The sequence below is a fragment of the Cuculus canorus genome, chromosome 12 (genome assembly GCF_017976375.1).
Source record: "Cuculus canorus isolate bCucCan1 chromosome 12, bCucCan1.pri, whole genome shotgun sequence".
Classification (NCBI taxonomy): domain Eukaryota; kingdom Metazoa; phylum Chordata; class Aves; order Cuculiformes; family Cuculidae; genus Cuculus; species Cuculus canorus.
This window is the reverse complement of record NC_071412.1, coordinates 15,070,140-15,094,743: the sequence shown is the minus strand read 5'-3', so window position 1 is coordinate 15,094,743 and position 24,604 is coordinate 15,070,140. Positions and strand designations below refer to the sequence as shown.

The window sequence follows — 24,604 nt, the reverse complement described above, 5'->3', positions numbered from 1 at the left end:
CAAGAAATCAGATCAAGCAAGTTTTAGTTTAAACTCCTCTTTTTCAATTAATAGATGAATCCATTGCATTCATCCATAAACAATCAGAAAAAACATTAATTTATTTATTTTTACATCTGGGAAAGAGAAGGGTAATCTTGATTTGTAATATAATTTAATTCTCAAACCTTCTTAAGACCACTTGAAGAGCAACAGCTGAGTTGGAAAAGCTGATTCATATGAACCTGTTTATTTGTATGAATTCCAGTTCTTTCAGAAAATGGAGAAAATCATCAGGCTTAGAAACAAAAGTGATGATACACAAGACCAGTTTTTTCCCTCTTCTCTTTTGCGTAAAACATTTTTCTGCACATACTATTCTGATGACACAGGACAGCCCAAGTCTTTCTAGGATGGTGACATGAGTGTTTCAGAAGGCATATAATGAGTACACCTTGACTAGAAAACCACTTAGCAGATAAATTGACACCCTGCTCTGCTTTCTTCCTACAAGAAAGTAAGAAAAAATACCTGAAAGCAATGAAAGGTCATGGATTTCTCTCTCCTCTTTGCTGAGGTTTGAAAAATTCAACTATCAACCACTTTGTATTGTTTGCGCTTATTTTTTTTTTAAACACTGAACACTTAATTTTTCCTTCATTAATATTATGACATAAGTTGTTTGCTAAAGGAATTTTAATGGCCAAAAATAGAAGACAACTACTGCTCTAAATGAAACATTTAAGATTCCACATCTGTTAAATGGAGAACTAAAATTATTCAGAGTGATTTAATGGAAAATATGCACTGACTTTTGCAGTTTCCTTTCAGACTTGCTCTTGCCACTGTACAAACCTCAAAGACACAAACACCACACGTTCAGGCCAGCTAGAAATGCTAAGCCCAAAACTCACATCCTAACAGCAGCAGTTTCCCTAAATGACACATCTTTAGCCATGTGTTACCGTGATCTAAAAATGATGGGAATTTATCACAGAAATAGGTCAAAAGTAGACTCATCATAACAAGCATTCTGATCAAAATGTATATAGAAAAGCGAAATGTAATGATGACTTGCCTTATATAGCATGAACATCACCCAACATGCAAGTGAATGTCATAATATAAATAATAAATATATTTAGCTTCAAATTTCCATGGCAGCTTCACATGGGAAATATCCACACAAGCATTTAGGTATCAAGAAGTCTATGAGACTCAGTGGGAAAACGTTTTTTTTCACATTGAACTCTCTCTCTTCTTTGTTCCCAGTCATTACAATGCATCAAAAGCAACTAAAAATACATGAAAGAAATCATAGAACTGTTTAGGTTGGAAGGGACCTTAAAGACCACCCAGTTCCAACTCCTCTGCCATGGGGTTTTCCAAGATTTCTCTTCCCTGTCAGCAAGAAGCACAGTTGTCGCAGAGCTGGTCGGTGAGCACAGAGAGAAGGGAGCAGGTCTGTGAGATGGCAAAAGCGAGATGCTTCGTGGCACACACACAATCAACACAGCTTATGGTGGGGGTAGAGACAGATGAAGTTTAAGAATAGGTTTCAAACATATCCTGCATTACACGGAGCAAGACTGTGAATAAATACTTCTATTTAAATGTTATTCCTGCATAAATCCACTTACCGCCATATAAGCATTTGTTCCAACATACGTCTTGGCTATAGAATTCACCAGCTATCAGACAAAACAGTCTGTTAGAACAATATAAAGATAATGTGGAAATAAAATGGGCAATTATTCCTCATTTAACCTACAATCATCATTCCTATAAATCAACTAAAAATTATGTAAAAGGGAACAAATTTATCTGCAAAGGCATTAAAAATGATTAAATCTCTCTTTTGTTCAGAATGAGAGTTCCAATTTAAACAAGCACTGCATTACAGTTTATGGCAGATAACCTTAAACAATTCTGTTAAACAGGATGCTTATTGCTTTAGTACCCCAAACCAGTCTGATATAAAAAGTCAATTTGAAGTAGGATTGAACACGCTCATTTTTCAGTCAGCTGGCTCAAGATGTGAATAAAGCCACATTCATCACTTGAATGCAACGAGCACTAAATACGCTGGAGGGACAACAGACTTTGACAACTTATAATACAAGGCTGACCTTCTCTTTGGTCTTCGTGTTTGGCTGAGAGTAAAGGTGCTGAAATTCAAATCAACATCACAGCAAGCTCATGGGTCACTCTCAGAGAAGTTCTCCAGGGAGGCCCAAAATGGAAATTAATTAAAATTTGTGCTGCACATTGTAAAAGCCCACCACTATTGTTACTCTCAATATTAATTTTTATTGTGGGCCAGTTGGGCTCCCCAGACACATCTCTCGTTCTGCCCTCCCTTTTGTCTGGCCAAAACGCTTTCATATCAAAGCTGCATATCAATGAAGTTTGCTATTCGTAAGTAGTAATTACAATATCAGCAGTTTTTACTGTCATTAAACAATGAACAATCATATTCAGATGAAGAAAAGTCGCCCAGAGATTAAAAATGAATAGGGCCGTCCCAGCAGAGGGGAGCTTGCCGTGGGGCTGTTTGTCTGTCAGCCAGGTGATTTGGACACTAGAAAGAGTGTGAGCAGATCATCACAGGGGGAATTACCTGCGTGCTAACCCCAAAGTCACACAGCTTCACCTGGCCTCGTGTGTTCACCAACATATTAGACGGCTTCACATCTGTTGAGGGAACAAAACTGGATTTAATCTGTTATCTTAGAGACGCATCATATATACAGAGATGGTCACAAATATTGGAATGACAGATTTGCATGGGACATATTTCAAAGATGTATTTCAAATGCAGCCTCTGACTTGTAACAGTCAGTAGCACAGATGATATCGCATCTGTGCCCCTCAACTACTGATCATAGACTCATAGATGGTTTGGGTTGGAAGGGAACTTAAAGCCCATCCAGTTCCACCCCCCTGCCATGGGCAGGGACACCTCCTGCTGGATCAGCTGCTTGAAGCCCCATCCTACCTGGCCTTGAACCCCTCCAGGGATGGGGCAGCCACAGCTTCCCTGGGCAACGTGGGCCAGGACCTCCTCACCTGACCAGTAACAAATTTCTTCCCAATCTCTAAACGAAACTCTTCTCTTTCAGTTAAAGCCGTTTCCCCTCATCCTATCCCTGCACTCCCTGATAAAGAACCCATAATAGCATGATAATCCATGTTTACTAACATGATAATCCATGTTGTTAAATCATAGAATCATTTAGAGTGGAAAAGACCATTGGATCATTGAGTCCCAGACTGCAGATAATGTCAGGCTGGGAGGGACAGCAAGTGCACTGGAGTATGGGACCTAGAATTCAAAGGGATCTTTAGAAGTTGGGAAATCAGACTGAATAAATAAAATGAAATTAAAGATGGGCAAGTTGGAAGCACTACATTTAGATAGGCATTATTCAACTGCATAAATATGGGATTAAACAACTCCTAGAGTGCAGGATGGAAGCAGGTCTGCAGAAAAGGATCTGCAGATACAGCACAAAGTGGAAATGAGAAAGAGAACAAACTCCATCACTGGGCAATTCAGGAACAAGCCACCAGCAATGGCACAAACAGTGAAGGCTGTTTTCCTATCAAGGGATAGCCTGGCTGACCTTTTAAGGTTCATCCCAGCTCTGCGACTTTGCACTCTTGACACTGCAATTAACCCTGCCTCCTGCTGCTCTACCAGCCCTTGCTTAATTCCTGGTAGTGACAAGGGCAGAATTTAATAGTCCATAAAAATTACAAAGGATCCCATACAAACACCTCCATATAGGAATACAGGCAAAGCACAACCACACAATCACACCAGAGTCTCCTGCTGCCCTAGGAATATGCACGGTGCAGCTTTGCTGTTGTGCACATCATTATTCAAAACTACTGGCTTCCACCTCCATGGCTTCTACTGCATAAAACGGCTCCAGCCCCAGCGTTTCAGAGCTTTTACAGAGGTTAACCGCCAGCAACGCCTTGAAATGATTACTAATCCTGCTCCAGCAAATAAAACATCAATGTACATTGTAAAGCCAGATTGTCAGTGCCAAGATCTTAATGCCGACCCCCCTCCGATGTCAAAAGAAGTCGCATACTGTAAAAGCGATGTAGGAATAAACTGCTGAACATCCAACCCGACTGCAGCGCAGGAAACATTGAGCATCTTTCTGTTCCACGGATGCCATTCCGAAAGCATAATGTGCACATTATGGCCTGGCTTAAACTGGGGAAGATTAGAGCACAGTGGCTTTGCCTAATCACTGCTTTCTTCTGTCAAAATGAATTAAAAGCAATAGCTTGTATCTTTGCCTTCTTTAGGAGTGAACACTCATTGGGTGCAGATGGATGAAACCCAACTGGAAAAGAACCTAATTTTGTTTATCGTTAAGTTTGCCTTTGTTTAGCAGATGTTTTCTGGAGCCACAGTAGCTTGCTTAATTTGTCTCTGTAATGTAGAAATGTATAACCTCAATTAACAAACTGATTAAAAGCTTTCCTATATTTGAGCTAAAACTCCAGTGTATGGAAGGGGAGTATTCAACAGCATGTTACACAGCTATCTGGATGCTTCAAGGCGGGTACCAATATCACTGCATTTTGCTATTTCCTGTTAAAGCCAAAAGGAAAATCAGTCAGAAGTGTCTCCACTCTGTTACAGCACCGAGAGACTCAATTTGTGTATCCTGATCTTCATTTCACCTTTAGGAATTCAATCCGTATGCTGCATTTTTGACATATTTACCTCCGGTCATGAGACAAAACACTGCAACACAGCAATCCACACAGTCCCCAAATCTCCGACACACTTCCCAAGATTTTAGGAATACATTTTCTAACTGAAACTTCAGGAAGACTCAAATACTTGCTGCTGATGGCAACCTGCTGAGCAGCACCTTCCTCTCCAGTGTCTAGTGACTTTGCTAAATCTAACAAGACATGCGAGGACATCAGCAGGCTCTATCCCAAATCCTGAGGAGAACAATCAGTTGCACCGTAATCCTGTTTAACCTTCTTTCTAAAAATATGGCAGCCCACAGAGCTACCTCGTCACTAGGCTTGCGCTGAATTGTAACGAACCAAACAGCTGCGACAACAACACGGGCAGCAAACACGGACATTTCACACCAATCCAGCTGCTTACAGAACTAGCACTTTAAAAAAGAAAACTACATATAACAGGAGCCTCTTGTTCTTAAATGTAAAGGATGTAACAAAGATAATTCATAAACAAACAGACAGGAGAAATATTTTGGTGCAGAACAGCTGGCAATACGTTTGTGGGAGCAGGACAGGACCAAATGCATTGCTTTTTAACAGAGAAAAAAATCCTTTTATGACGAGTGAAGGATCTGGGAAGGCAAAAGGAAGCTCTAAGTGTGAAATGCTATGACCTCATAGCAAGTGATGAGGCAACACACGTAGCCAAATTTTCTTTCTGTAAGGACTCAATCACGTCATGAGGTCAGAGGAAGAGGCAGGATGTTCTCCAGGTGCAGCCCACAAGTTCTTGCTCCCTTACACGCTCCACCAGAGAAAAACACTGCGCTACATCTGTCCCCTGTCCCACCAGGGCTGCCCAGCTCCCACCAAGGAAGAGCCATGGCTCTACCCAGCCCTCACCTTGTTGCACCAGGCAGACCCTGGCTCCCCTTCCCTCCTACCAAGTGGGATGTGACAGTAAGTTGATGTAATTAAAAAAACATCTGTCATTCATTAAGCGTTGCTTGATCCTGAAATCCTTCCACAAACAAAACTTAAGAAAGAAAATCCTAAAAGAAAAAAAGCAATTGGCAATCAGTCCATAAAGGAAGGAAGTCTATGCACGTTGAGGACTTTCATGAGCAAGGGGCAAACCAAACCAGTGCAGCCAAATAGGCACTGCTAGGAAGAAACACTATCTGTCCTTGCAGCACAATTTAAATAGCATCAGAAATTAAGGATTTAGCCAATATTTACTATGAATTCCAACAGCTGTGTTAGTTTCCTCAAAAAAAAAAAATAAGGAAGTGACAATCCTAGACAAAAATGTCACTTCACCAAAGATCTCATATGGAAAGTGGGGATAAAAATCACCCAATCAGTAAATTAGCCTTTTTGTTTCACAAACCGCTTCAGTTAATGGGTTAAACATTTTTTGGTTTTGGAAAACAAATGTGCATAAATAATGTTCTGCACCATCTGCCTGTGATTAATATTACTGTTTAGAAGTGAAAGAATTTAAACAAGAGCCAAAAGGGGTCATTATGCTCCCATTACCAGTGCTTGCTTAATACAAATGATTTCTATGAAGCATCATTACAGAGGATGAACAAGTCCACGTTATGATATATCTGCCTAAGTTGTTTCACCTCTCTGCAAATAAATGGGACCTCCAAGCTCTTACTCACCAGTAAATAGAACTGTCAGAGGTTCAGCTTTTTGAACACCAAACATTTCACTCATCTCATTTCATTGAAAAGCAAAGAGATTAATGATTGTGGGGAAAAAAACCCACTCAGATTTTTAAAAGCTGTCTCTTGACTTTTCCTTTTAAAAATATAAACCCGCAATATGCCAGGTTCAAGGGAGATGGGAGATGAAAAAGCACAATTTTAGCTGCAGACAGCTCACAGAATGTTCCTGTTTACGTGAAGCTGCTGGAAGAATGAAAATATTTTCCTGCTAACAACCTCATCAGCATGTTTTTGCAGTCCCGAATTATTTTTTTTTTTAAATAAGCCTAAGTGGTCCATGAGCACGCATGTAGATGTTTAATGATACTTATATAGATCTAAGTATGTGTATGTATCCATACACATGCTAGCCTTTTTGTTTGTGCTTCATTATCATAGAACAGTATGGTTTGGGTTGGAAGGGAACTTAAAGACCATCCAGTTCCAACACCCTGCCATGGGCAGGGACACCATCTGCTGGATCAGTTGCTTGAAGCCCCATCTAATCTGGCCTTGAACCCCTCCTGGGATGGGGCAGCCACAGCATCCCTGAGCAACTTGGGCCAGGGCCTCCCCACCTGCCCAGTAATAAATTTCTTCCCAATCTCTAAGCTAAATTACCCCTCTTTCAGCTGAAAACCATTCCCCCTCATCCCATCTCTGCGCTCCCTGATAAGGAACAGATAATAACGTGATAATCCATGTTATTAAATCATAGAATCATTTAGGCTGAAAAAGACCATAAGATCATCGAGTCCACATGTGCAGATAATGCCAGTCTGGGAGGGACAGCAAGTGCACCGAAGGATGGGACCTAGAATTCAAAGGGATCTTCACAAGCTGGAAAGTCAGATTGAATAAGTAAGATGAAATTCAATAGGGGCAAGCGGACAATGTGTACCAATGCCTCACCACCGTCACAGTAGCAAATTTCTTCCTAATATCTAATCTGAATCTCCTCTCCTTCAGCTTAAAACCATTCCCCCTCATCCTAGGCGGCAGTAATGCTGATTACTTCTCACAAAGCTACAAAGTGGACAGGGGGAGTCAAACACGCTGCTCTGGATGCCTCTGGTGGAACCATCAGCAAACCACAGGTGCTGCTGAGAAGATGGGAATGCTCTTCATTCAGACTACAACAGTGGCTGCCCCTACTGATCAGCACTTCACAGCTCTGAGGGCTGCTGTCAAAACAAAGAGGATCTGAATATTCTTTTGTGGAAATATCCCATGGAAAAGAGATGGACAAACCTCCCTTCTGCTGTAGACAGCCACCAAACCAACGCACAGTCCAGGAGGATGTCCAGATCATCACCTCTGTTCCACTTCAAACATCACAAATCAGAAAACGCTTCCAAAACTTCGACACACATTCAAAACCTCATCAGAAACCAAGGTCCCCAAAGCATGCAATCTATACTGGTCCCCAGTACCCAGTCACGCATGCTAATATGGATCAGTACAATTAAACACAAGTGGGTAACATTTATTTCCTACATCTTTTTTAATAAGGAGGTGTGAACAGAAAAAAACATATGAGATAAAATGCATACGGTCTATACTTATTCTTGAACTTAACAGATTTTGGTTTGTCTTTATACAAACTTTGACTTTGTACATGATTAGACTTGTTTAATTGCTAATTCTGTTTTAAATCTAAGTTAATTTCTCATTACCCTTCCATTTCTACTTCTTATCCTCTGGGGAAAAGAGCACACTTATCATTGGGACATTCTCACATCTTCCAAAGAAGTGGTGTAGGTGTTAATCTTATGTTTACGTTTGATGTGGGTGTGATGACTACGACTACAGCTTTGGGTTTATTAATATGCACGGCTATCACCTCATTAGTTGCAAGGTTTGTTTTGAAGTTAAGCTGTAATATTTGCTGAAATGTCTGATCTGGAATAAAAGACTTGCTCATTGTTTGTTTCCTTTGCTTTAATCCAGGCTCTAGTCACAAACTGTCGGCTGCTGCACTGCGCTGCACAGCTTCTTGACGATGATTGCTTCTTCTCCTTAGTTATCACCACGGTGGAAGTTCTTGACTTCTTAGCCTACCTGGGCTTTTGGCATGGTCTGCTTTATATGCGACAGCAAGGCAGTCAGGGTTAAATTCTCTTTCGTTTACCTTTGATGCATTAAAACCAGCAGACAGCTGCACACTATGAGAAGCAGGCACCTTCCTTGCACTGCATTACTCTGAATCCATTTTTAACATCATAGATATAGAAATACATATAGAATTGCTTGGTTGGAAAAGACCTTTAAGATCATTGAGTCCAACCTTGCCTGTCCACTACTAAACCAAATCCCCAAGCACTTCATCTACCTGGGTTTTAAATTCCTCCAGGGATGGGGACTTAACCCCTCCCTGGGCAGCCTCTGCCAGCGCCCGAGAACCCTTTCTGGGAAGAAATTTTTCCTGTCTAATCTGAACCTCCCCTGGCACAACTTGAGGCTGTTCCCTCTCATCCTATCACCTGTCACTGGAGAGAAGAGACCAGCACCCACCTTGCTACAACCTCCTTTCAGGCAGCTGTAGACAGTGACAAGGTCTCCCCTCAGCCTCCTTTTCTTCAGGCTAAACAGACCCAGTCCCCTCAGCTGCTCCCCATAAGACTTGTTCTGTGTCTTAAAAATCGGTACAGAGCGATACTGAAAAACAATCCCAAGGAAACTCTGCTGGACCCTGGAATGCTAGTTCTGCCCTTTGTGCCAGTCCACAGAGCTGTTCTCACCTCGGTCAATCCAGCCAACAGACCAAGACCAGAAAAATCTAAAATGCAATGAAAAAATGTACTTTTCTTTTGACCATAGCAAGGACCACATATAATTCATCCAAAACTCAAAGCTACTCTTCAATCAAGGCAATGAAACCCACGCAGAAGAGAGACTGGGTTTTACTGGCAAAGTGAAAAGCAGACCCAGGTTATAAATTTACAGCAGCAGGAGAAAACATTAAATTTAGAGTATTTATGCCTGACCACAATGCTCTCTGCCAACTACTTTCAGGAGGTGGCCAGAATCTTTAATTAAAAAAATAAATAGGAATAGAATTTTAAATCTACTTTTTTCTTTTTGAGTGTTAGAGAAGTGTGGCAAAGTCTGTGTAGCCAATTCTGAGCGATACCAAGCCATGGATGTTCCAGCTGCCTTTCCTTTTATATTTACTCTCTCAATTGCTGTGGCAGCGTTGCTATTGAGACTGTTCATCCTCTTGCTGCGAGCGGATGGAGTTGATAAATCTCTGCATCCAGCAGCATTCAGGCTAGTAGGTGAAATGTTTAAACCATCATCAGAAATGAAGCCTCCCTGGTAACCTGCATCTGCACCGAGTTGGTCATGGACTCTGGGTTATTTCTGTTCTTTTAATCCAGTGACAGCCTAGGGTCAAACACGCCAGCAGCCTTAGCATTTCGCTCACCCTCTCACTGGTAGTAACAAAGCCAGGTCCTTACTTGATCTCTACTCACTTTTCCGGAGGAAAAAGCCTGGGCCCTCCCATCAGAGTGATCTCCTAGGAAGGAGATGCTTTGAGACCAGAGAGAAATTGAAGCTGATGTCCTCTTGCACAGCTGCTCGCAGGGCCGTTGCACAAAGGAAGGATCAATCCACTCCTCCACCACAAACTCTCCACGAAAGCCTGAAGACAGCTTGAGCCAAAGCTTCAAGGAGGGGCAGAACCTCAATACGTACTGGGAATTCATGTTTCCTATCAACTTGTTCTCCCCACTCCACACACAGATTCCTGTTTGACTCTCCAGAGGCATCCAACTATCACACCAGACGCTGGGTACCTAACTCAGGCATTGCTCCTTACCGCACCAGAGCCTCACGTCTCCTTCTCAGCCACTCCAAAACCAGATATCCCAGAAGGAACACTCTTACCTATTTGGTTTGCAACTTAAAATTTCCTACCTCTCTACTTTACACTTCTCTTTCAATCACAAATGATGTCGGTTACTGCACGCTCCAACTGTGCACACGGGCTGAGTGAGCAGATGGGTTAAATTAAACAGTTTTGTTAGCAACATTAGGAACCAGAGCAGTTACTTTCAGACACTTTAGAAACATTATAAATGTAATGAGTTTCTTTTTCTTCTTTTTTTTTTTAGGGGGTGGTGGTGTAGGGAGAAGAGCTTCTTTGTTCTTTAAACAGCACCTTCCACTGTATCCAGAGCTGACATTGTTTTGAAAGCTGTAGTATATCTGAACTTACCAAAATAGGTAAATTTTTAACCCCATGTAACAATATTAAAAAGCAAGAAATATATAAGTTTAAAAAATTACATATTGGCTTCAGGAAGGAGAACAAACAGCAAAATCCCAAAATAGCTTATGTCCAAGCAAGTTTAAAGTTTCTTTAACTATTCATGACCACGTTAGAGGACAGAGGGCTACCATTTGAGATATCTGGCTCTAGTAGCGCTTGGGGCCATCACATGAGATTTCTGAAATGCTTATGAAAGTTCATTATTTATCTTTCATTTTCAACACTAGTCAAAGATTCAATTTTCCTTGCTGATTTTTGCACCAGCCACCTGTTTGTAACCCTAAGCATCTAAATCTCTATAAAATTAATTTCTTTCTTCCATCTTTTCCTTCGGAGAGGCAGAAAGAGGACAATAAAAGAGAACAGCAGTAAAAATATTTTATCAGAAAATCTGCAAGGCTAGTGAATAAGATTCATTCTGCATTACTCCACTGGAATCAAAGCAGATGTTGGTATGATCTACTGTATCTGTAGAAAGTGTTGTTAAAATAAAAAAATATGGTATTTCAGTGGAAAACAGAAAGCATCTGTTACTCACCTCTGTGTAAAATCTTCAGACTCCATAAATAGGTAAGGCCTTTCACAACCTGAGTTAAAAAGAAAAAGCAATACCACATATTAGAGATTCGTGTTGAGAAACACTACACATCTCAGCTAGTGCAAGTCACTAAAGACACAAATTCCAATGAATAATGGAGCCAGGACCAGGAAAAGGGGAGAGAAAGCATCCCTTCCTACAGACTGCAGGACTGGCAACAGGTTCTTTAGGAACAAGGGTAAGCTTCTTCCCAGGATCAGTAAGCTGAAGCAAGCAGAGCTTATACTGAATCCCTTTATGTATTTCAATGTGATTTTGATTCATCTATCTTTGCTGGGCTGTGAAAAATCATGAAAGACAAAAAGCATCACGATTTGTCTTCTTGCAGCAAGTGCAACTCAGTGAAATTAGAGGCCAGCAAATAATAGCTCTGATAGACTCCTCCACTTCACCCTCCCTTTCCCTTTCTTTCCACTTGGTGCATCCATACTTCTTCCTCCCTTACTTCCCATGCTTTTACTTAATGCAAATGTTGAACATTTCTTCTTGAACCACGCAAATCATCTTACTTTTCACATTAGTCCTCCTGGACCAAATATGAGCCCTACTGTATTCATAGCCTTTAAAATGTGAGCCTTACTGTATCCATAGCCTCTAAAAGATAAGCTTCAGTGTAGACTTTGGCCTGCTATTCCAGAATCCGCTCCTTCCACGAGCTAGACTGTTAAAACCAAATGTACAAACCTGTCACTCCAGCACGACATTCGAGTGCCTTAGGTACAAAAAGCATTTTAATGACAATTCCTACGATATGCACTTCATAGAATGACCTGAGCTGGAAGAGACCCACTAGGATCATCGAGGCCAACTCCTGTCCTTGCATAGGACAACCTTGACATTCACATCGTGTGTCTGTGGGCGTTGCCCAAATGCTTCTGGAATATTGTCAAGCTTAGCACAGTGACTGCTTCCCTGGTAAGCCGTTCCAGGGCTCCACCACCCTTTGGATGAAGAGTCTGTTCCTAATGTCCAACCTAACCTTCCCCTGGCACATCTTCCTGCCATTCTCTTGGGTCCTGTCACTGGTCACCACAGAGAAGAGCTCAGCGCCTGCTCCTCTCCTTGTGAGGAAGCTGTAGACTGCGACGAGGTCTCCCCTCAGTCTCCTCCAGGCTGAACAGACCAAGTGACTTCAGCCACTTCCCCACTATATTTCCCAAAACAAGCACCTACGACACCTCCTTGCAACAAATGTGTGCAAAAGGCTCTTCCAGAAGTTGTAAGAGCACCGCTGGATCCAAGTGCTGTTCTATTTTCCATATGCAATACAAAAGCCCCAAACTAAACAAGCTATTCAGCCACCTCACTAACAAAACAGTTGGATATTACAAGTTATCCTCTCTGCAGGTTTGTTTCTGTAAAGTAATTAAACCCCAATACTTCTTGCATTTTTAACATTGTAATTTTTCCCCTAGATTTACTACTTTTCCAAGCTCACAGAACTACTGACTCAATAAATGTATTTTTACTATTGCGTACTTTTACCCAAGCCACCCCTGCCGTCTCAGTCAGTGTTTTTAATAGAGCAAAGCTTTTTTACAAAGTTTCCATCTGTGAGATGACATTCTATTCATTTTCCTGAGACGCCCTCTTTGTGCATCTCCAGAATAATAAAGCATTTCCAACGTTCACAAAGTTGTATGAGTTTTTCAGGCAAAACAATTACATTCTTTCTGTTGTCCAAGTAGAATGAAATGAAATTATTTGCTGCTGTGACCAAGCAGAAATGCTAAAAATATGAAAGCAGAGTGATTTTCAGCCAAGCTATTAGACTAAAAACTGATTTTAACATTTATTCTTTAACCAAAACCAATGTCAGTAGAATCTGAATCTCTTTTGTAAAGCAAATAATGATCCCAGATCCCCAGTAAATTGCTGTAGGAGGCAGTTTCTCAGTGTTAAACTCTGTACCAAATGATCGCACAGTCTCAGATGGTGATTACCTGTAACAAAAGGCCTGAGTCAAAGTCTGCATGCCCAGTTGCGTGGCCTTGTTCATGTTAGCCTTTCCAAAAGCAAAAGGGAATTCTACTTACACAGCACTTTGACATAAGAAGAAGCACAAAAAGTATTGACGCAAAAATAAAGAAAAGGAGGGCAACATTTCAGGCTTACTCCAGCGGTGAAGGGGATTTTGAGAATATACATCTTCTTTGACTATTAAACATATATTTAGACTACTGAAAATAATTAACGTAATTATAAAATTATTGAAATTATTTGAAAGTATGAATTAATAGAAAAAAAAAAAGAAACGTTTCCTACAAATAAATCAACAGCTGGGAGTTATTAAACACCTTCATCATAGAGCATGGGCTCAATAAGCAGTTATAAAAGACCCCCACGTACAGATTCTCTCAGCATCACCGTACCAAGGAATGAAATGAGTTTTCCATTTATTCTGGGCTGCAAATATGCACACTGGAGCCTCCCAGATGGACCAAGGCAGTCTAAAGCACCGTTATTCACTTCCCTTGCATTTGCCTCTTAGGGAAGGACTCTTAAGCATTAAATATTATTCTAAAATGGTGCTGGAAGAAGAGTATCTTTTGATTGAACACCTAGCAGGCATTACCGGTATTCAGTAAAGTAGGTTTTACAACAATGACTTGACAAAGCCTTGACACAAAAAGTACTTCTACCTGCTGTCAATCACTCACTCTCTTGTCAGTTCAAGTGCACATCCTTTCAGGGAGAACTTCAATCAACATTAGCACTCAAAATACAGTGCACAATGTCACTGCTTCAGAAATTGAAGGGAAAACAAATGCGTGAAGTGGCAAGCAAAGGTAGAACAGATTTCACATTGGCAGACTCAAGTAAGTACACATCAGTATGAAAACAGGAGTGGCCACAACATCACTTTGGAGTTCCCAAGAGATGCTTTTCCTTTGGAAAAAACACACTGGCCCTTCGCACAAATAAAGAACACAAGGAAGAAGAGAGATCTCCCCTGCTTATTGACACTGTCTCATAGGGGCAACTAGAACGAATTTTACGATGAACACAGAGATCCCCTCAGCTTCTTGGGGACCACACCTCTCTCTCACCATCTTATCTTGCCCCTGAGAAACAAATGGTTCTCTCCAAGCCCTGGCAAACACTTTCCTTCTTAAAGGCTTTCTTTTCACTGCCTTGCTTTATTTTCAGCATCCTCTCTTTCAGCCTCAAACCTCCCTCCATTTCCTCAAAAAAACAACTGAGAGTTGAGTGTTGCACTTGCAATGTGTTCCTGCTCTTTCAGCTTGAAAGCTGATTGTTCATCACAATTAATGGCGATCACTTCTTCGATATGAAATGCTTAACAAGAACACAAAAGAATGTGAGGGCATACTATGTACATGCTCCATGGCTCCGATATCCAGCCTGCTTCTCAGCAGGGAAGGGTTCACATCAGAAAAAATACCGTAGCAGTAGTTATGGTCAGAAAATTATTGTCTCAGCAGACAAAACTCTCCTCTGGTTTCTGCCAAATTATGAGAAAGGGCAGTTGGGAGGGTATGAGAAAGCAGGTACCATTCATGCCCATCAAGCAGTGCATTGCAGTACCTGGGAAGTATTTATAGCAATATTCCAAGAAAATGAGTAGCAGCACCACCCTATCTCTTTGGCTACAAAAAGCCAGGTCTGTGAAGAAAGGGATGTCTCTCAGGGAGGTCAGCCCCAGACTGTGGAGACGAAAGAGTGCAAGGAAATGACCACACGTACATGTTAGTGTCTAACTGAGCAAGTGCAGCGCAGGGGTAATGTCCTCCCTTTGCCACATCGTACAGAGCAGACAGGTCTTATCCCAGACCAGTTGGAATTTCCTGCCCCTATCATGCTCACTGCTGTGAGTAGGACAATGGTTTTTACAGGTTGTCAGCCCACTGCTTTTCACAGCGATTATATTCATATAACAAGAAAGGCAGCAAGATAACCGTCAGGTCAGAGTGAGAGGAATGCAGCTAAACGTCTATAGATGCCTGCATCATTTTCCTCTGGAAATGGTTTCACTTAAAAACTTCTACAAATATAACAAAAGGGTATTCTTAATTAATGTACGTGCAGGTAACATGTATTATTAAGCATGCATTGTACAGGTCTTGGGATAATAAAAGACAAACGACTCTGTGCAAGTGGTGCAAGGCAGTTAGAAAGAAAACACACAGCCTCGGAAAAAAAAGAGACTGCAGAAGCCCCAGGTTTTGTCCACAGAATCCATGCGTGCAAGCTCCAGCTTTCGCTTTACATTCTCCTCATCAGTACACAAAGAGAAATCCTCCAGCCTATGGGTAATCTTCCCAAGCTGTCCAGTGTGGGGATTATGGTGTCCGAGTACAGTACCTGGCAAAAAGGTTCCCCAACCCACAGAATGCACTGCTGGGCTCTGCTGAAACGGCACCAAGGTGCAGAGTTGCCACTTGTGAAGGCTTAAAGGAGCCATTCCTGCTGCCACTGATATATTCTAGAGAAAACAAAGGCTCTCATTGCCTCCTTCCAACAAGGCTACTATGCCAACTGAGCAAAAATCCAGCACCAGAGCAGAGCACGCTGCCAGTGCTGGTTCAGCCTCGGCGCACACCTTCTGTTACAGAGATGAGGAGAAAGGGACGAGCTCCTTCTCTGAAGTCACCTGCTCCTTTGTTCACCTCTTCACTGACCCCTCGCACTGCAGTGGGCTCAGGCCAGGTTGCTAAAGCAGCAAATAAAATAAGTAGAAAAAGTGAAGTCTCAGCTCACCATCCATGTCAGGGAGTCACGCTCACTAACTAACAGATTTGTAAAGAGATGACCCTGCAGGTGAACCAAAAGATATATATCAAGACATAAAAGATGGAGTTGAAGCATCACCATTATGGATAAGTGAGAAACAGGAAGAGAACATCTGCAGAATACCAAGCCAAGTGGGCTGGAGAGAGACAAAAGCAAGTCAGAGAATGATAAGATAAGTTAGTCTGGGTGAATTAGGTGCCCAACATGAAGTGAGGAGAAGGAATAAGCACCTGAAGAACTGCTTGAAGGCCCATCCCAGTATTATTACACTACACATATGGATTACACTACTTAGGATCAGGAATATAAGGACACTGTGCACAGCTTATCATTCATTGGTCCATAGGGAAGAAGAGATGAAACGTTTTTACTCTGAACTAAAGGTGAAAAGCATTCAAATTCCCTATGAAACTGCCAGGCTATATAATGAGCAGATTTGAAGCTACTTAGAGGAAACAGCATCAGAGAAGGATGTTCATCACCCTGGGCAGGCCACACAAATTAAGAGAAAGTAGAGCTGTGAATTACAATGAACAGAGACTAAATAGCTGCCTGTGTTGGATTAAAGGATTTAAATTGTCAGCTTGATGTATAATGAATGTGAAAACCCAGCACTTAATTAAATGGCACATGATAGAATAACTTTGTTATGCTTTAAAGTGCTTAAGTTATCAAAGTATTCCTTATATTTAGCAATTGTTTAGCAGTATCTCTCTCCCTTGTGAGATCCACTCAGCCATTGGTCATTTACCCCGTGTTCAGCTCTAGCAAAATACGGAACCTTTTTTTCCCCATTTTTTGTTGTTGTTCTGTAATTTGAGCTTTCAGTCACGGCCAGTGAATTTCCAGCAATGCAGTCACCGAACGCTGCTGAGACACAATGATGGGCTAGGACGTGCCCTAAGGATGCCACCGTCAACACCGTGCTACCAACAAGAGCAGGAAATAGGGACCACTCGGTCTGCTTAAATCACGGCAAAGCTCCCTGCTCATCACCCCTAAAATGACTGTCAGGTCATCAGCCACACTCGCTCACGTGAAGGGTCCCAGAACAGGGGTGAGAGAGCAGCCTGTCCCCACGCAGCCTTCCTCAGCACTGGCTCCTGCCAAACCAACTCTTCACCATGCTCCTCATTTGCCTTATGGAATACATCTGCCACAGAGGAAGAACAGCAGATGTGTTCTGCCGTTGCATTTTGATAAAAAGAACTGACTTCCTTTTTCAGCCTGGGAAGCAAATCTGATTGCGTTACTTTGTTTGGTGTGAGGACACTTGGAGTGAAAATCACACAGAATCAGCAGACAAGGGATCACCGTAAGGGCCAGGACAGGGCTTCTGAATCACTTTTTAAAGGAACCACATAGCACAGAAGGACTTAAAGGCTCAATAAAGATGATTAAAAGGACTGCTCCGTCCTACAAGAGTTGAATGAAGAAACATGACCACACAGTTCTCTAGCAAATTCATGATTTTCTTTTTTATCCTATTCAAATTATCATTCTTGTACATTTCTTGAGCCTCTGGGAACTCGTGTGTCAGTCACTCAAAAGGAAGGCTTCCTTAACCCCAGTGCCCTTGTGCACACAGGACAAGGATGAGATAGGAAGGACTCCCCGTTTTACACAGGGGTCCTGGAGATGGCTCAGTGTCCCAGGGGATGATGGGTGCACTCCTATCATGGACGCATTATATGCACCTCAAAAACTGAAAGACAAAAAATAAAGAAGTACTTACAGCTACTGCTATTCTTCCGAGTACGTGTTCCGGAATTTTTCTATAAACATCCAAAGAACCCCCTGCAGAGACAAACAAAACATGCTTAGGTAATGCAAAATGAAATACTGCCCTAGATTTGAAGTCACAGGGGCTTTCCAGGCCTTGGTTATTAATAAAAACACCACCAATGATGTAACAATAACTGTGGCAGAAATAACGGATCAGCACCAATCCAGCTCTGTTCTCAGTGTAGCACACGGATTTTACTGGTGCCACCAGCAGGAAAAGAGTTAGGCCAATACTTAGTAATTAAGAAAACTACACCTTGTACTTTGCCTAAGGTCCATTTTTTAAATCTAAACCCCATTTATTCTGACACACTGCAATCCACGGAAGTCATAATGTCTTTATTCCAGTCTTCAGCCTTTATTAAACAATACTTCCTATTTATAATATACTGATTCCATGATTTGGGTTCCCCCTTTTCCTCCTCATCTCTATAGAAATTGGTATCTCTGTCAGAAATACAGTACATTTTTCTTTGCTAATGTTGCTCTGATTCCAGGTCACTGAAACTATTACTCGTTCATTAAGTTTAATTACTCAACTTATATTGTCCACCCTGCCTGTGGATTATAATGAATTTCAGTTTTGAAAGTAAATGTAAGTGCTACTTAAAGGAAACAAGAGGATGTAGCATCACAGATATCTACTGCTTGTTACAAAAGCTTCACAGAAGGCAATCACATGGCAGGTGGTTCCTGTTAACGCTTATAACATAGCCTTAAATTCTGGACAAAAAAAGACTAATTTTCATACCCCAAACTGCAAAGCTCGGCTATTACAGATGTCACTAAAGGCAGTGCTGTTTGAGACGTGAAGGACTGGACCTTTATGCAAACAATCAGAGAAATCTGTGATTTTTCAATGGAGAAAATACTCTGTAGTGGATGGCACTTCCAAATCCAAATATATAATATTAGCTCTCGCCTCTCTGCGTGGACAACCAGGTATAGTCTGACAATCTGCACCTTTCGCTGCTTTTAACAGGAATTTAGTGGGTGTTCAGCAGTTTCAAGGAAAAGACGCAACTACACAACTAACAGGCAGTAGTGCGTTTCACCATCTTTATTTACAAGAAGATCATTAGAAAGCCTCATTTCACACTCTGTTGATCCTCAAGATCAACTGGAAGGTAGGAGGCTGATCCAGGTCAGTTGAATCTCAGTGTTTTGGTATTTGCAGACCTGGAGTTACTCGGCTTTTTCCTGCTTGCAGTGCCAAGAACGCATCAGGATGTTACTACCTGTGCACCTTCTCCTTACGTGTATCCCTACGTCATGAGCATCCCAAAAGAGGCAGATCCACCTCTATCCACGGAATTCATAAAGAAAATGCCTATGTTTTGTAATATGGTACAGGATAGCACCGGGTAGGGATTCAGGAAATACTCCAAACTTGCCTACAACAGTGAAAAGGGCTAAAATTTTGTCAAGGTTAAAGCTCTCCATCTGCAGGATGAGAAAGTGATTTTTCTTATCTTTACCTGCACCTTTACACATCAAAATTAAAGGTCTGGGAAAAAAAAATGGCAAGGTCCCTTTATTTGCATTTTGTTCTTCCTTTAAATGATTGCTGTTGCTTTCTGCCAGAAGGAGAGCACAACATGAGGCAGAGCAGAGGTCATCCCCAGCATAATTCCAAGTAATTTGTGCATGGTCAGTAAACACCGTCATTGTGCAACATCATGAGGGATGCATGCCCTAAAGGTTTAAATATTTTCAAACAAGAATTCAGAACTGCAAGCATTTATGTCCATCATTTTTAAAACCCCCTGAATTACTAAGAACATACATTCTCTAGGCAGATGCATGTGTTGGCACGAGCAGATGCTTCCACACTGCACGTGACTACAGCTTAACACAGGCTTACAATTGCAAGGACAGAAGAGAGACATGGCTAATAGTCACACAGCATGGGAACGGCAAAGAATTTAACGTCTGGGCTTTGCTGAATAAATATAATAGTCCAAGTATGGAAAATCTGAGAGAACTTGGACATGAGGCACAATGGTCACTGGGACAGAAGTCCTAAGTGTAAAAAGAGAGAAATAACAGCAGTAACGGATCATTTTAACAGGGAGAAAACAAAATGCCCCATAAAACCCTAAAGGGCTTTAGCCACAGTCCCCATCAGAAGGAAAGAAGCTACTCAACAATGTTTAATGGTAGGCATTTGGCTTTGGAAATTTTTCCTGCCAGAAAGCCTCCCCTCCACAGTAAATCATTTACAAGATCTTTATTCTTTATATCCAGCTTAAATGAACCTTTGTGAAAAACCTGTATAGGGCATAAAATGTTGGCTCATAAGAAAATCCTGGAGAGAATAATAGACTATAGCTAGTAAAACCAATGTGATGGTAAAAGTTGAACACTGTGAAGAGGGTTTCTGGCGCACGAGGCACAAGGGGACTGCGTCCGTCATGAGACACGCTCTCAGAATTGATACACAGAGGGCAGCAATGATTATAAATTGCTGTAATCAGCACACTTTCTCTGCCTTTCCTCCAAGAATACCACACAGCACAAGATTTCAAAGCAAAGTACTAATACATCTCCATAACGACAAGAGCATCAGATTGTGGGGAAGGGGATGCTGTTGGGCCAAAGATTCACATGGGAAGAAACAAGAGCACAAGAGCACAGCCAAAAAGAAACTCAGCACAGTGCTGCTCAACATCTGCGTTCGAAAATAATTCCTCGTCTTGCAATTAAGAGACGATTTCCACTGAAAACACATAGGACATTGGGTTAATAGATTTCTTTAAAAGAGAATCTGTTTTGGCTATCAAAACAGTAAAAGTAAGGAACAGCTGTTTTGTCAGCAAGGACAGATTGTATGCAAGACTCAAATATCAAACTACAAATTAAACTAGCATTTATTTCTGTTCTATTTACATTTTCAATAAAAGTAAGGGAAGTTACACTGAGGAAAATGCAGTATACGATGGAGAATGCAACACAATCCCAATACTAACCTGTCTGTTTTTTTTAAACTAGCTGCGAAGTTAGTAATACTTCACATTTTCAAGTCCTACTACTGCATTTTGCTCCACTTAGGAAAAGCACATCTTTACGATTTTCCCATTTACGTGCTTAGCTATCAAAAGTACACACGATAACTCACCATCCATGAACTCTGTACACAATGAAATTCTGTTCTCTACAAAAAAAGCGCCGTAAAATCCTATGATATACGATGAGTCACACTGGAAAAAGAAAGGAAAAAGACAAACCTGTTTTAAAATTTACTGTAAGACAACTATAAACAGGAATAATGAAAATGAGAAAATCTATATACCTTATAAAGAATTTCTAACTCCGACATTATCTGCTTCTGGAGTTCCAGTGTTATATCTAAGGGTATGACCTAAAACACAAAACACAGGCATATGATTAGAAAAACTAAGTGAATGACTCAACATTAAATCCACAAGATCTATGCATTAATTTTCCTTATGTGAGTAAAGGAAAAAGAGAGGAACAGGTGGAAAGAATATTTCATCAGAGCGATGGATGAGCACAGGAAGGAAATGAAAATGGAAGGACAGACTTATTTACTTTTAAAAGTCAGTTACAAATAAACTAAGTTTTACAACCAGTTTTATCCATGAGCATTGTAAGGTTTGTAGTTTAACCATTCGACCTAGGGATGAGTCAGAACTTGATACAAGTCTCACACGTAACGTAAAGAGCAGGCTTGGTAGAGCTGTCAGTCAGTAAACTCAGTTGCTGCTTATCCACAGCGTGATCACTTCCCAGCTCAGCTCAACAACGCTCCTCCTCATCTCCCAGCTCTTCCTCATCTTGCTACAGAGATGTCTCATGAGAGAGCCCAGCGGGCTGCGAATGTGGCTGTGCTGAATGCACCAAGGTTAACTCCAACGGCTAAATAAGTGCTGGTGTATTGAAAGTGTCTCTGAACAGCCAAGAGGTGCCCTAAAAGCCTATCTCCAACCACCACCTCTGCAGTTGCAGTTTCTTTAATATTTAGCCCCTTTTTTATATAAATTCCTAACACTGCATGAAGCACAGAAAATTTAAAAATACAGAAGAGATACAGCTGGTAGCATCTGGAACAGATGCTCAGGCAAGCATCACTAAAGTGCTCCTTAAAACAACTAGAAACAAGCCAACTTGGAGCACTCAATAGTTTAAACCAACCACTTGCTGTCATGCTTCTCTGCTGCGTCCTTCATCCACACCTTCAGTTTTCATTATTCTGAGCCACGCTGCTGACGAGGACTAAAGCACGAAGTGCTGCAGTGAAGGTGGGATGCAGTGATTGGAGTAACCACTTTTGAGGATTTTCAAGACAGGCCCTCCTTAATAAGGACATTGCTTCCAACAGAACCAACATTGAAAGTCAACTTTTACAAACAATTCTTTGCCACGATTATTTGAAGAGTCGCACACTTCGTTATTAAGTGCTGCTACATAAATCCAAGCTAGTCTTCTACCATACAATATTTCACAGTTTAATAGTTCAAGCTAAGAGAACCAAAATCAAGCCAGTTTGTGGAATTAGCAGAATAGGAATTATAGGCTGCATACAGCACTGAGGAACGAAAATACAGAGATCAGTTCCAAACACATGCATTTTACAGTATCAAAGTCTCTCTAAAAGAAAAACCAATAACCTGTTTCTATCAAGAGTTTGCTGTAGGGTTATTTATAAAAGCTGTCACTAAACCAAATTGTAAGTGTAATACAGGGCTGCCAAGAAACGTTTAACCCACTTGTCTAGATCAATAATCATTTGCCGACGATATTCACTTACACTTTTCCAGCATGAAAAACTTAAAATAGCTGGAATATCATTCGTTTTACCCACTGAATATTAACAGTATTTAATTTTGTCAACAGGCTAAAATTACATTTTATCTCACTAAATTCTGCTCACAGTGAGAAATTTTCCTGCCTCGTTCACTGCGAAGGCTTCACCAACCTGAACTGTGACTAGTTAGCATGATCAGCGTCAAATACACCGCTGACACCCAATCAACCAAGACCTGGCATAAAGAAAGGTCTCCGGCTGATTTGCATTAACTATAATTACATACAGAACCTGCATCCTAATAGTGAGGACAACCTGGAAAAGCAGAGCTACTCTATTTCCAGGTGTTCAGGATACTGCAGGGTAGAGCACGTACAGAGATGTACTGCAATGTACGTCTTGTATCATCTTTGGATCAACCTTAGATCATCTTCATGGCCTTCTCTGAACTCGCTCCAACAGATCCACGTCCTTCCTGTCCCGAGGACTCCAGAACTGGATGCAGGACTCCAGATGAGGTCTCACAAGAGCAAATTAGAGGGCGAGAATCTCCTCCTCCACGCTGCTGCTCATATACAACATGTACTGTTCAACACATGCAGAGCAGGGTTTGCATCAGAAGCTCCAACCCAAGCCAAAGCCCAAGGAACAGAGGAGCTGGGCAGGCTGCTGCTGGTCGGTGGTTCCCAGCCAAGAGGCAGCCAAGCCACAGGGATGCGGATGAACAGGACTGGGCTAGAGATGAGGCCAAGGGGAACCTTGGCCGGCTGGGAAGAAGGGCTGGCAGCCCAGCTCCAGTGCCTGCCTTGGTTTCAAAACCAGCTGAGAGGGTACCTCCTAGGTAGAGCTGGAGAAACACATTAGACTGGGGGCGCATTTTTTACTATAAATGACACTGCGGTCCTCTGGGATTGAGCAAGGCGCTCCAAGCACTCCTGCACATCCTCCTTATCAAGTGCTTGCCTAAAACACAGCAATCTTGCAATCGCTTAGCACTCTTAGAACACAGGTGGACTCACCACACCTAACACTTTGAGTGAAAAGGGTTAATTTTAAAAGAGGAATACCTGAGCATATTTCTTCTGCTCTCCACTACACCTCCAGGACAAATAAGGATGAGTTGTCAAGTTAAATACAAGCAGTCAAGTGACTGAATTATAATTTACTCTGTGCTCAATTTAAATTAGTGTGAGGCTATTAAAATATACAGTATAAATACGGCAATTCATCACAAGCTGTCATGGATGACTTCATCTATTTGCTGGAGTGGCATACGTTCCACTAAAGGGAACGAGAGCAAAATCACAGGTCAAATTAAGCTGCTATTCTGTTTTAATTCACTTATTTAATCTGTGGCGACATAATTGTCTTTTACAGTATGTACAACTCAAAGGAAATTTGGGAGTGTTATAGTCAGTATACAAATGATTAATCAAATGGTCCATTTAAATGCCAGCTTAAGAACAGCAGAAACTAAAAGCAGTTGAAGACAGGCAATCAGCCACCGTACAGGAAAATTTTGTTTTGATTTTTCCCTCTAATTAGAAAGAAGTTATCTAAGAAAAATCTATTAAATCCTCTGCATGTTATCATAGAATCATTAAGGTTGGAAAAGATCATCTGAGATCATCCAGTGCAACCATCTAGCTGCAGAGTTTACAAAACATATATCATGACATAGACAGTTTCGGTCCACAACACAGGTATCAGTAATGGTTTGTTTTCCTGATCAATATATTTTCAAGATTAAGCACCAGCTGAAAGCATTTTAATCAACAGGTTTTCAGAACGTTAGCTCGTCCTATCAAATCTTGTTTTTATCATCAAAACCAGCCCCAAAATGCAGAGCTCTGCTCCCACAAATCTATCCGGTGATATCCCTGTTTACATGGGATCCTCTGTCAAAACACTTGATCCTCATGGCAAGGCGCAGAGTATGAGAAGCCATGGAGATGTTGGGTTATTTTCTTAGCAGAGCAAGCCAGCATGATCCCAATCGTAGC

At 41.4% G+C, this 24,604-nt stretch overlaps 1 protein-coding gene across 4 annotated transcripts in view; it reads right to left on the bottom strand.

Moving 5' to 3' along the window:
* The window catches only part of MAP2K5 (mitogen-activated protein kinase kinase 5), a 138,751-nt gene that overhangs the window by 68,857 nt on the left and 45,290 nt on the right, over nt 1–24,604 (bottom strand). For all 4 annotated transcript variants that reach the window (XM_054077134.1, XM_054077135.1, XM_054077136.1 and 1 more), the window contains exons 10-15: nt 21,126–21,194; nt 20,952–21,033; nt 17,784–17,845; nt 11,234–11,282; nt 2,600–2,673; nt 1,620–1,670 (exon numbers count right to left, since the gene is read on the bottom strand). In XM_054077134.1, coding sequence (XP_053933109.1) covers nt 1,620–1,670; nt 2,600–2,673; nt 11,234–11,282; nt 17,784–17,845; nt 20,952–21,033; nt 21,126–21,194 — 387 coding nt within the window. The remainder of the gene's footprint in view (nt 1–1,619; nt 1,671–2,599; nt 2,674–11,233; nt 11,283–17,783; nt 17,846–20,951; nt 21,034–21,125; nt 21,195–24,604) is intronic.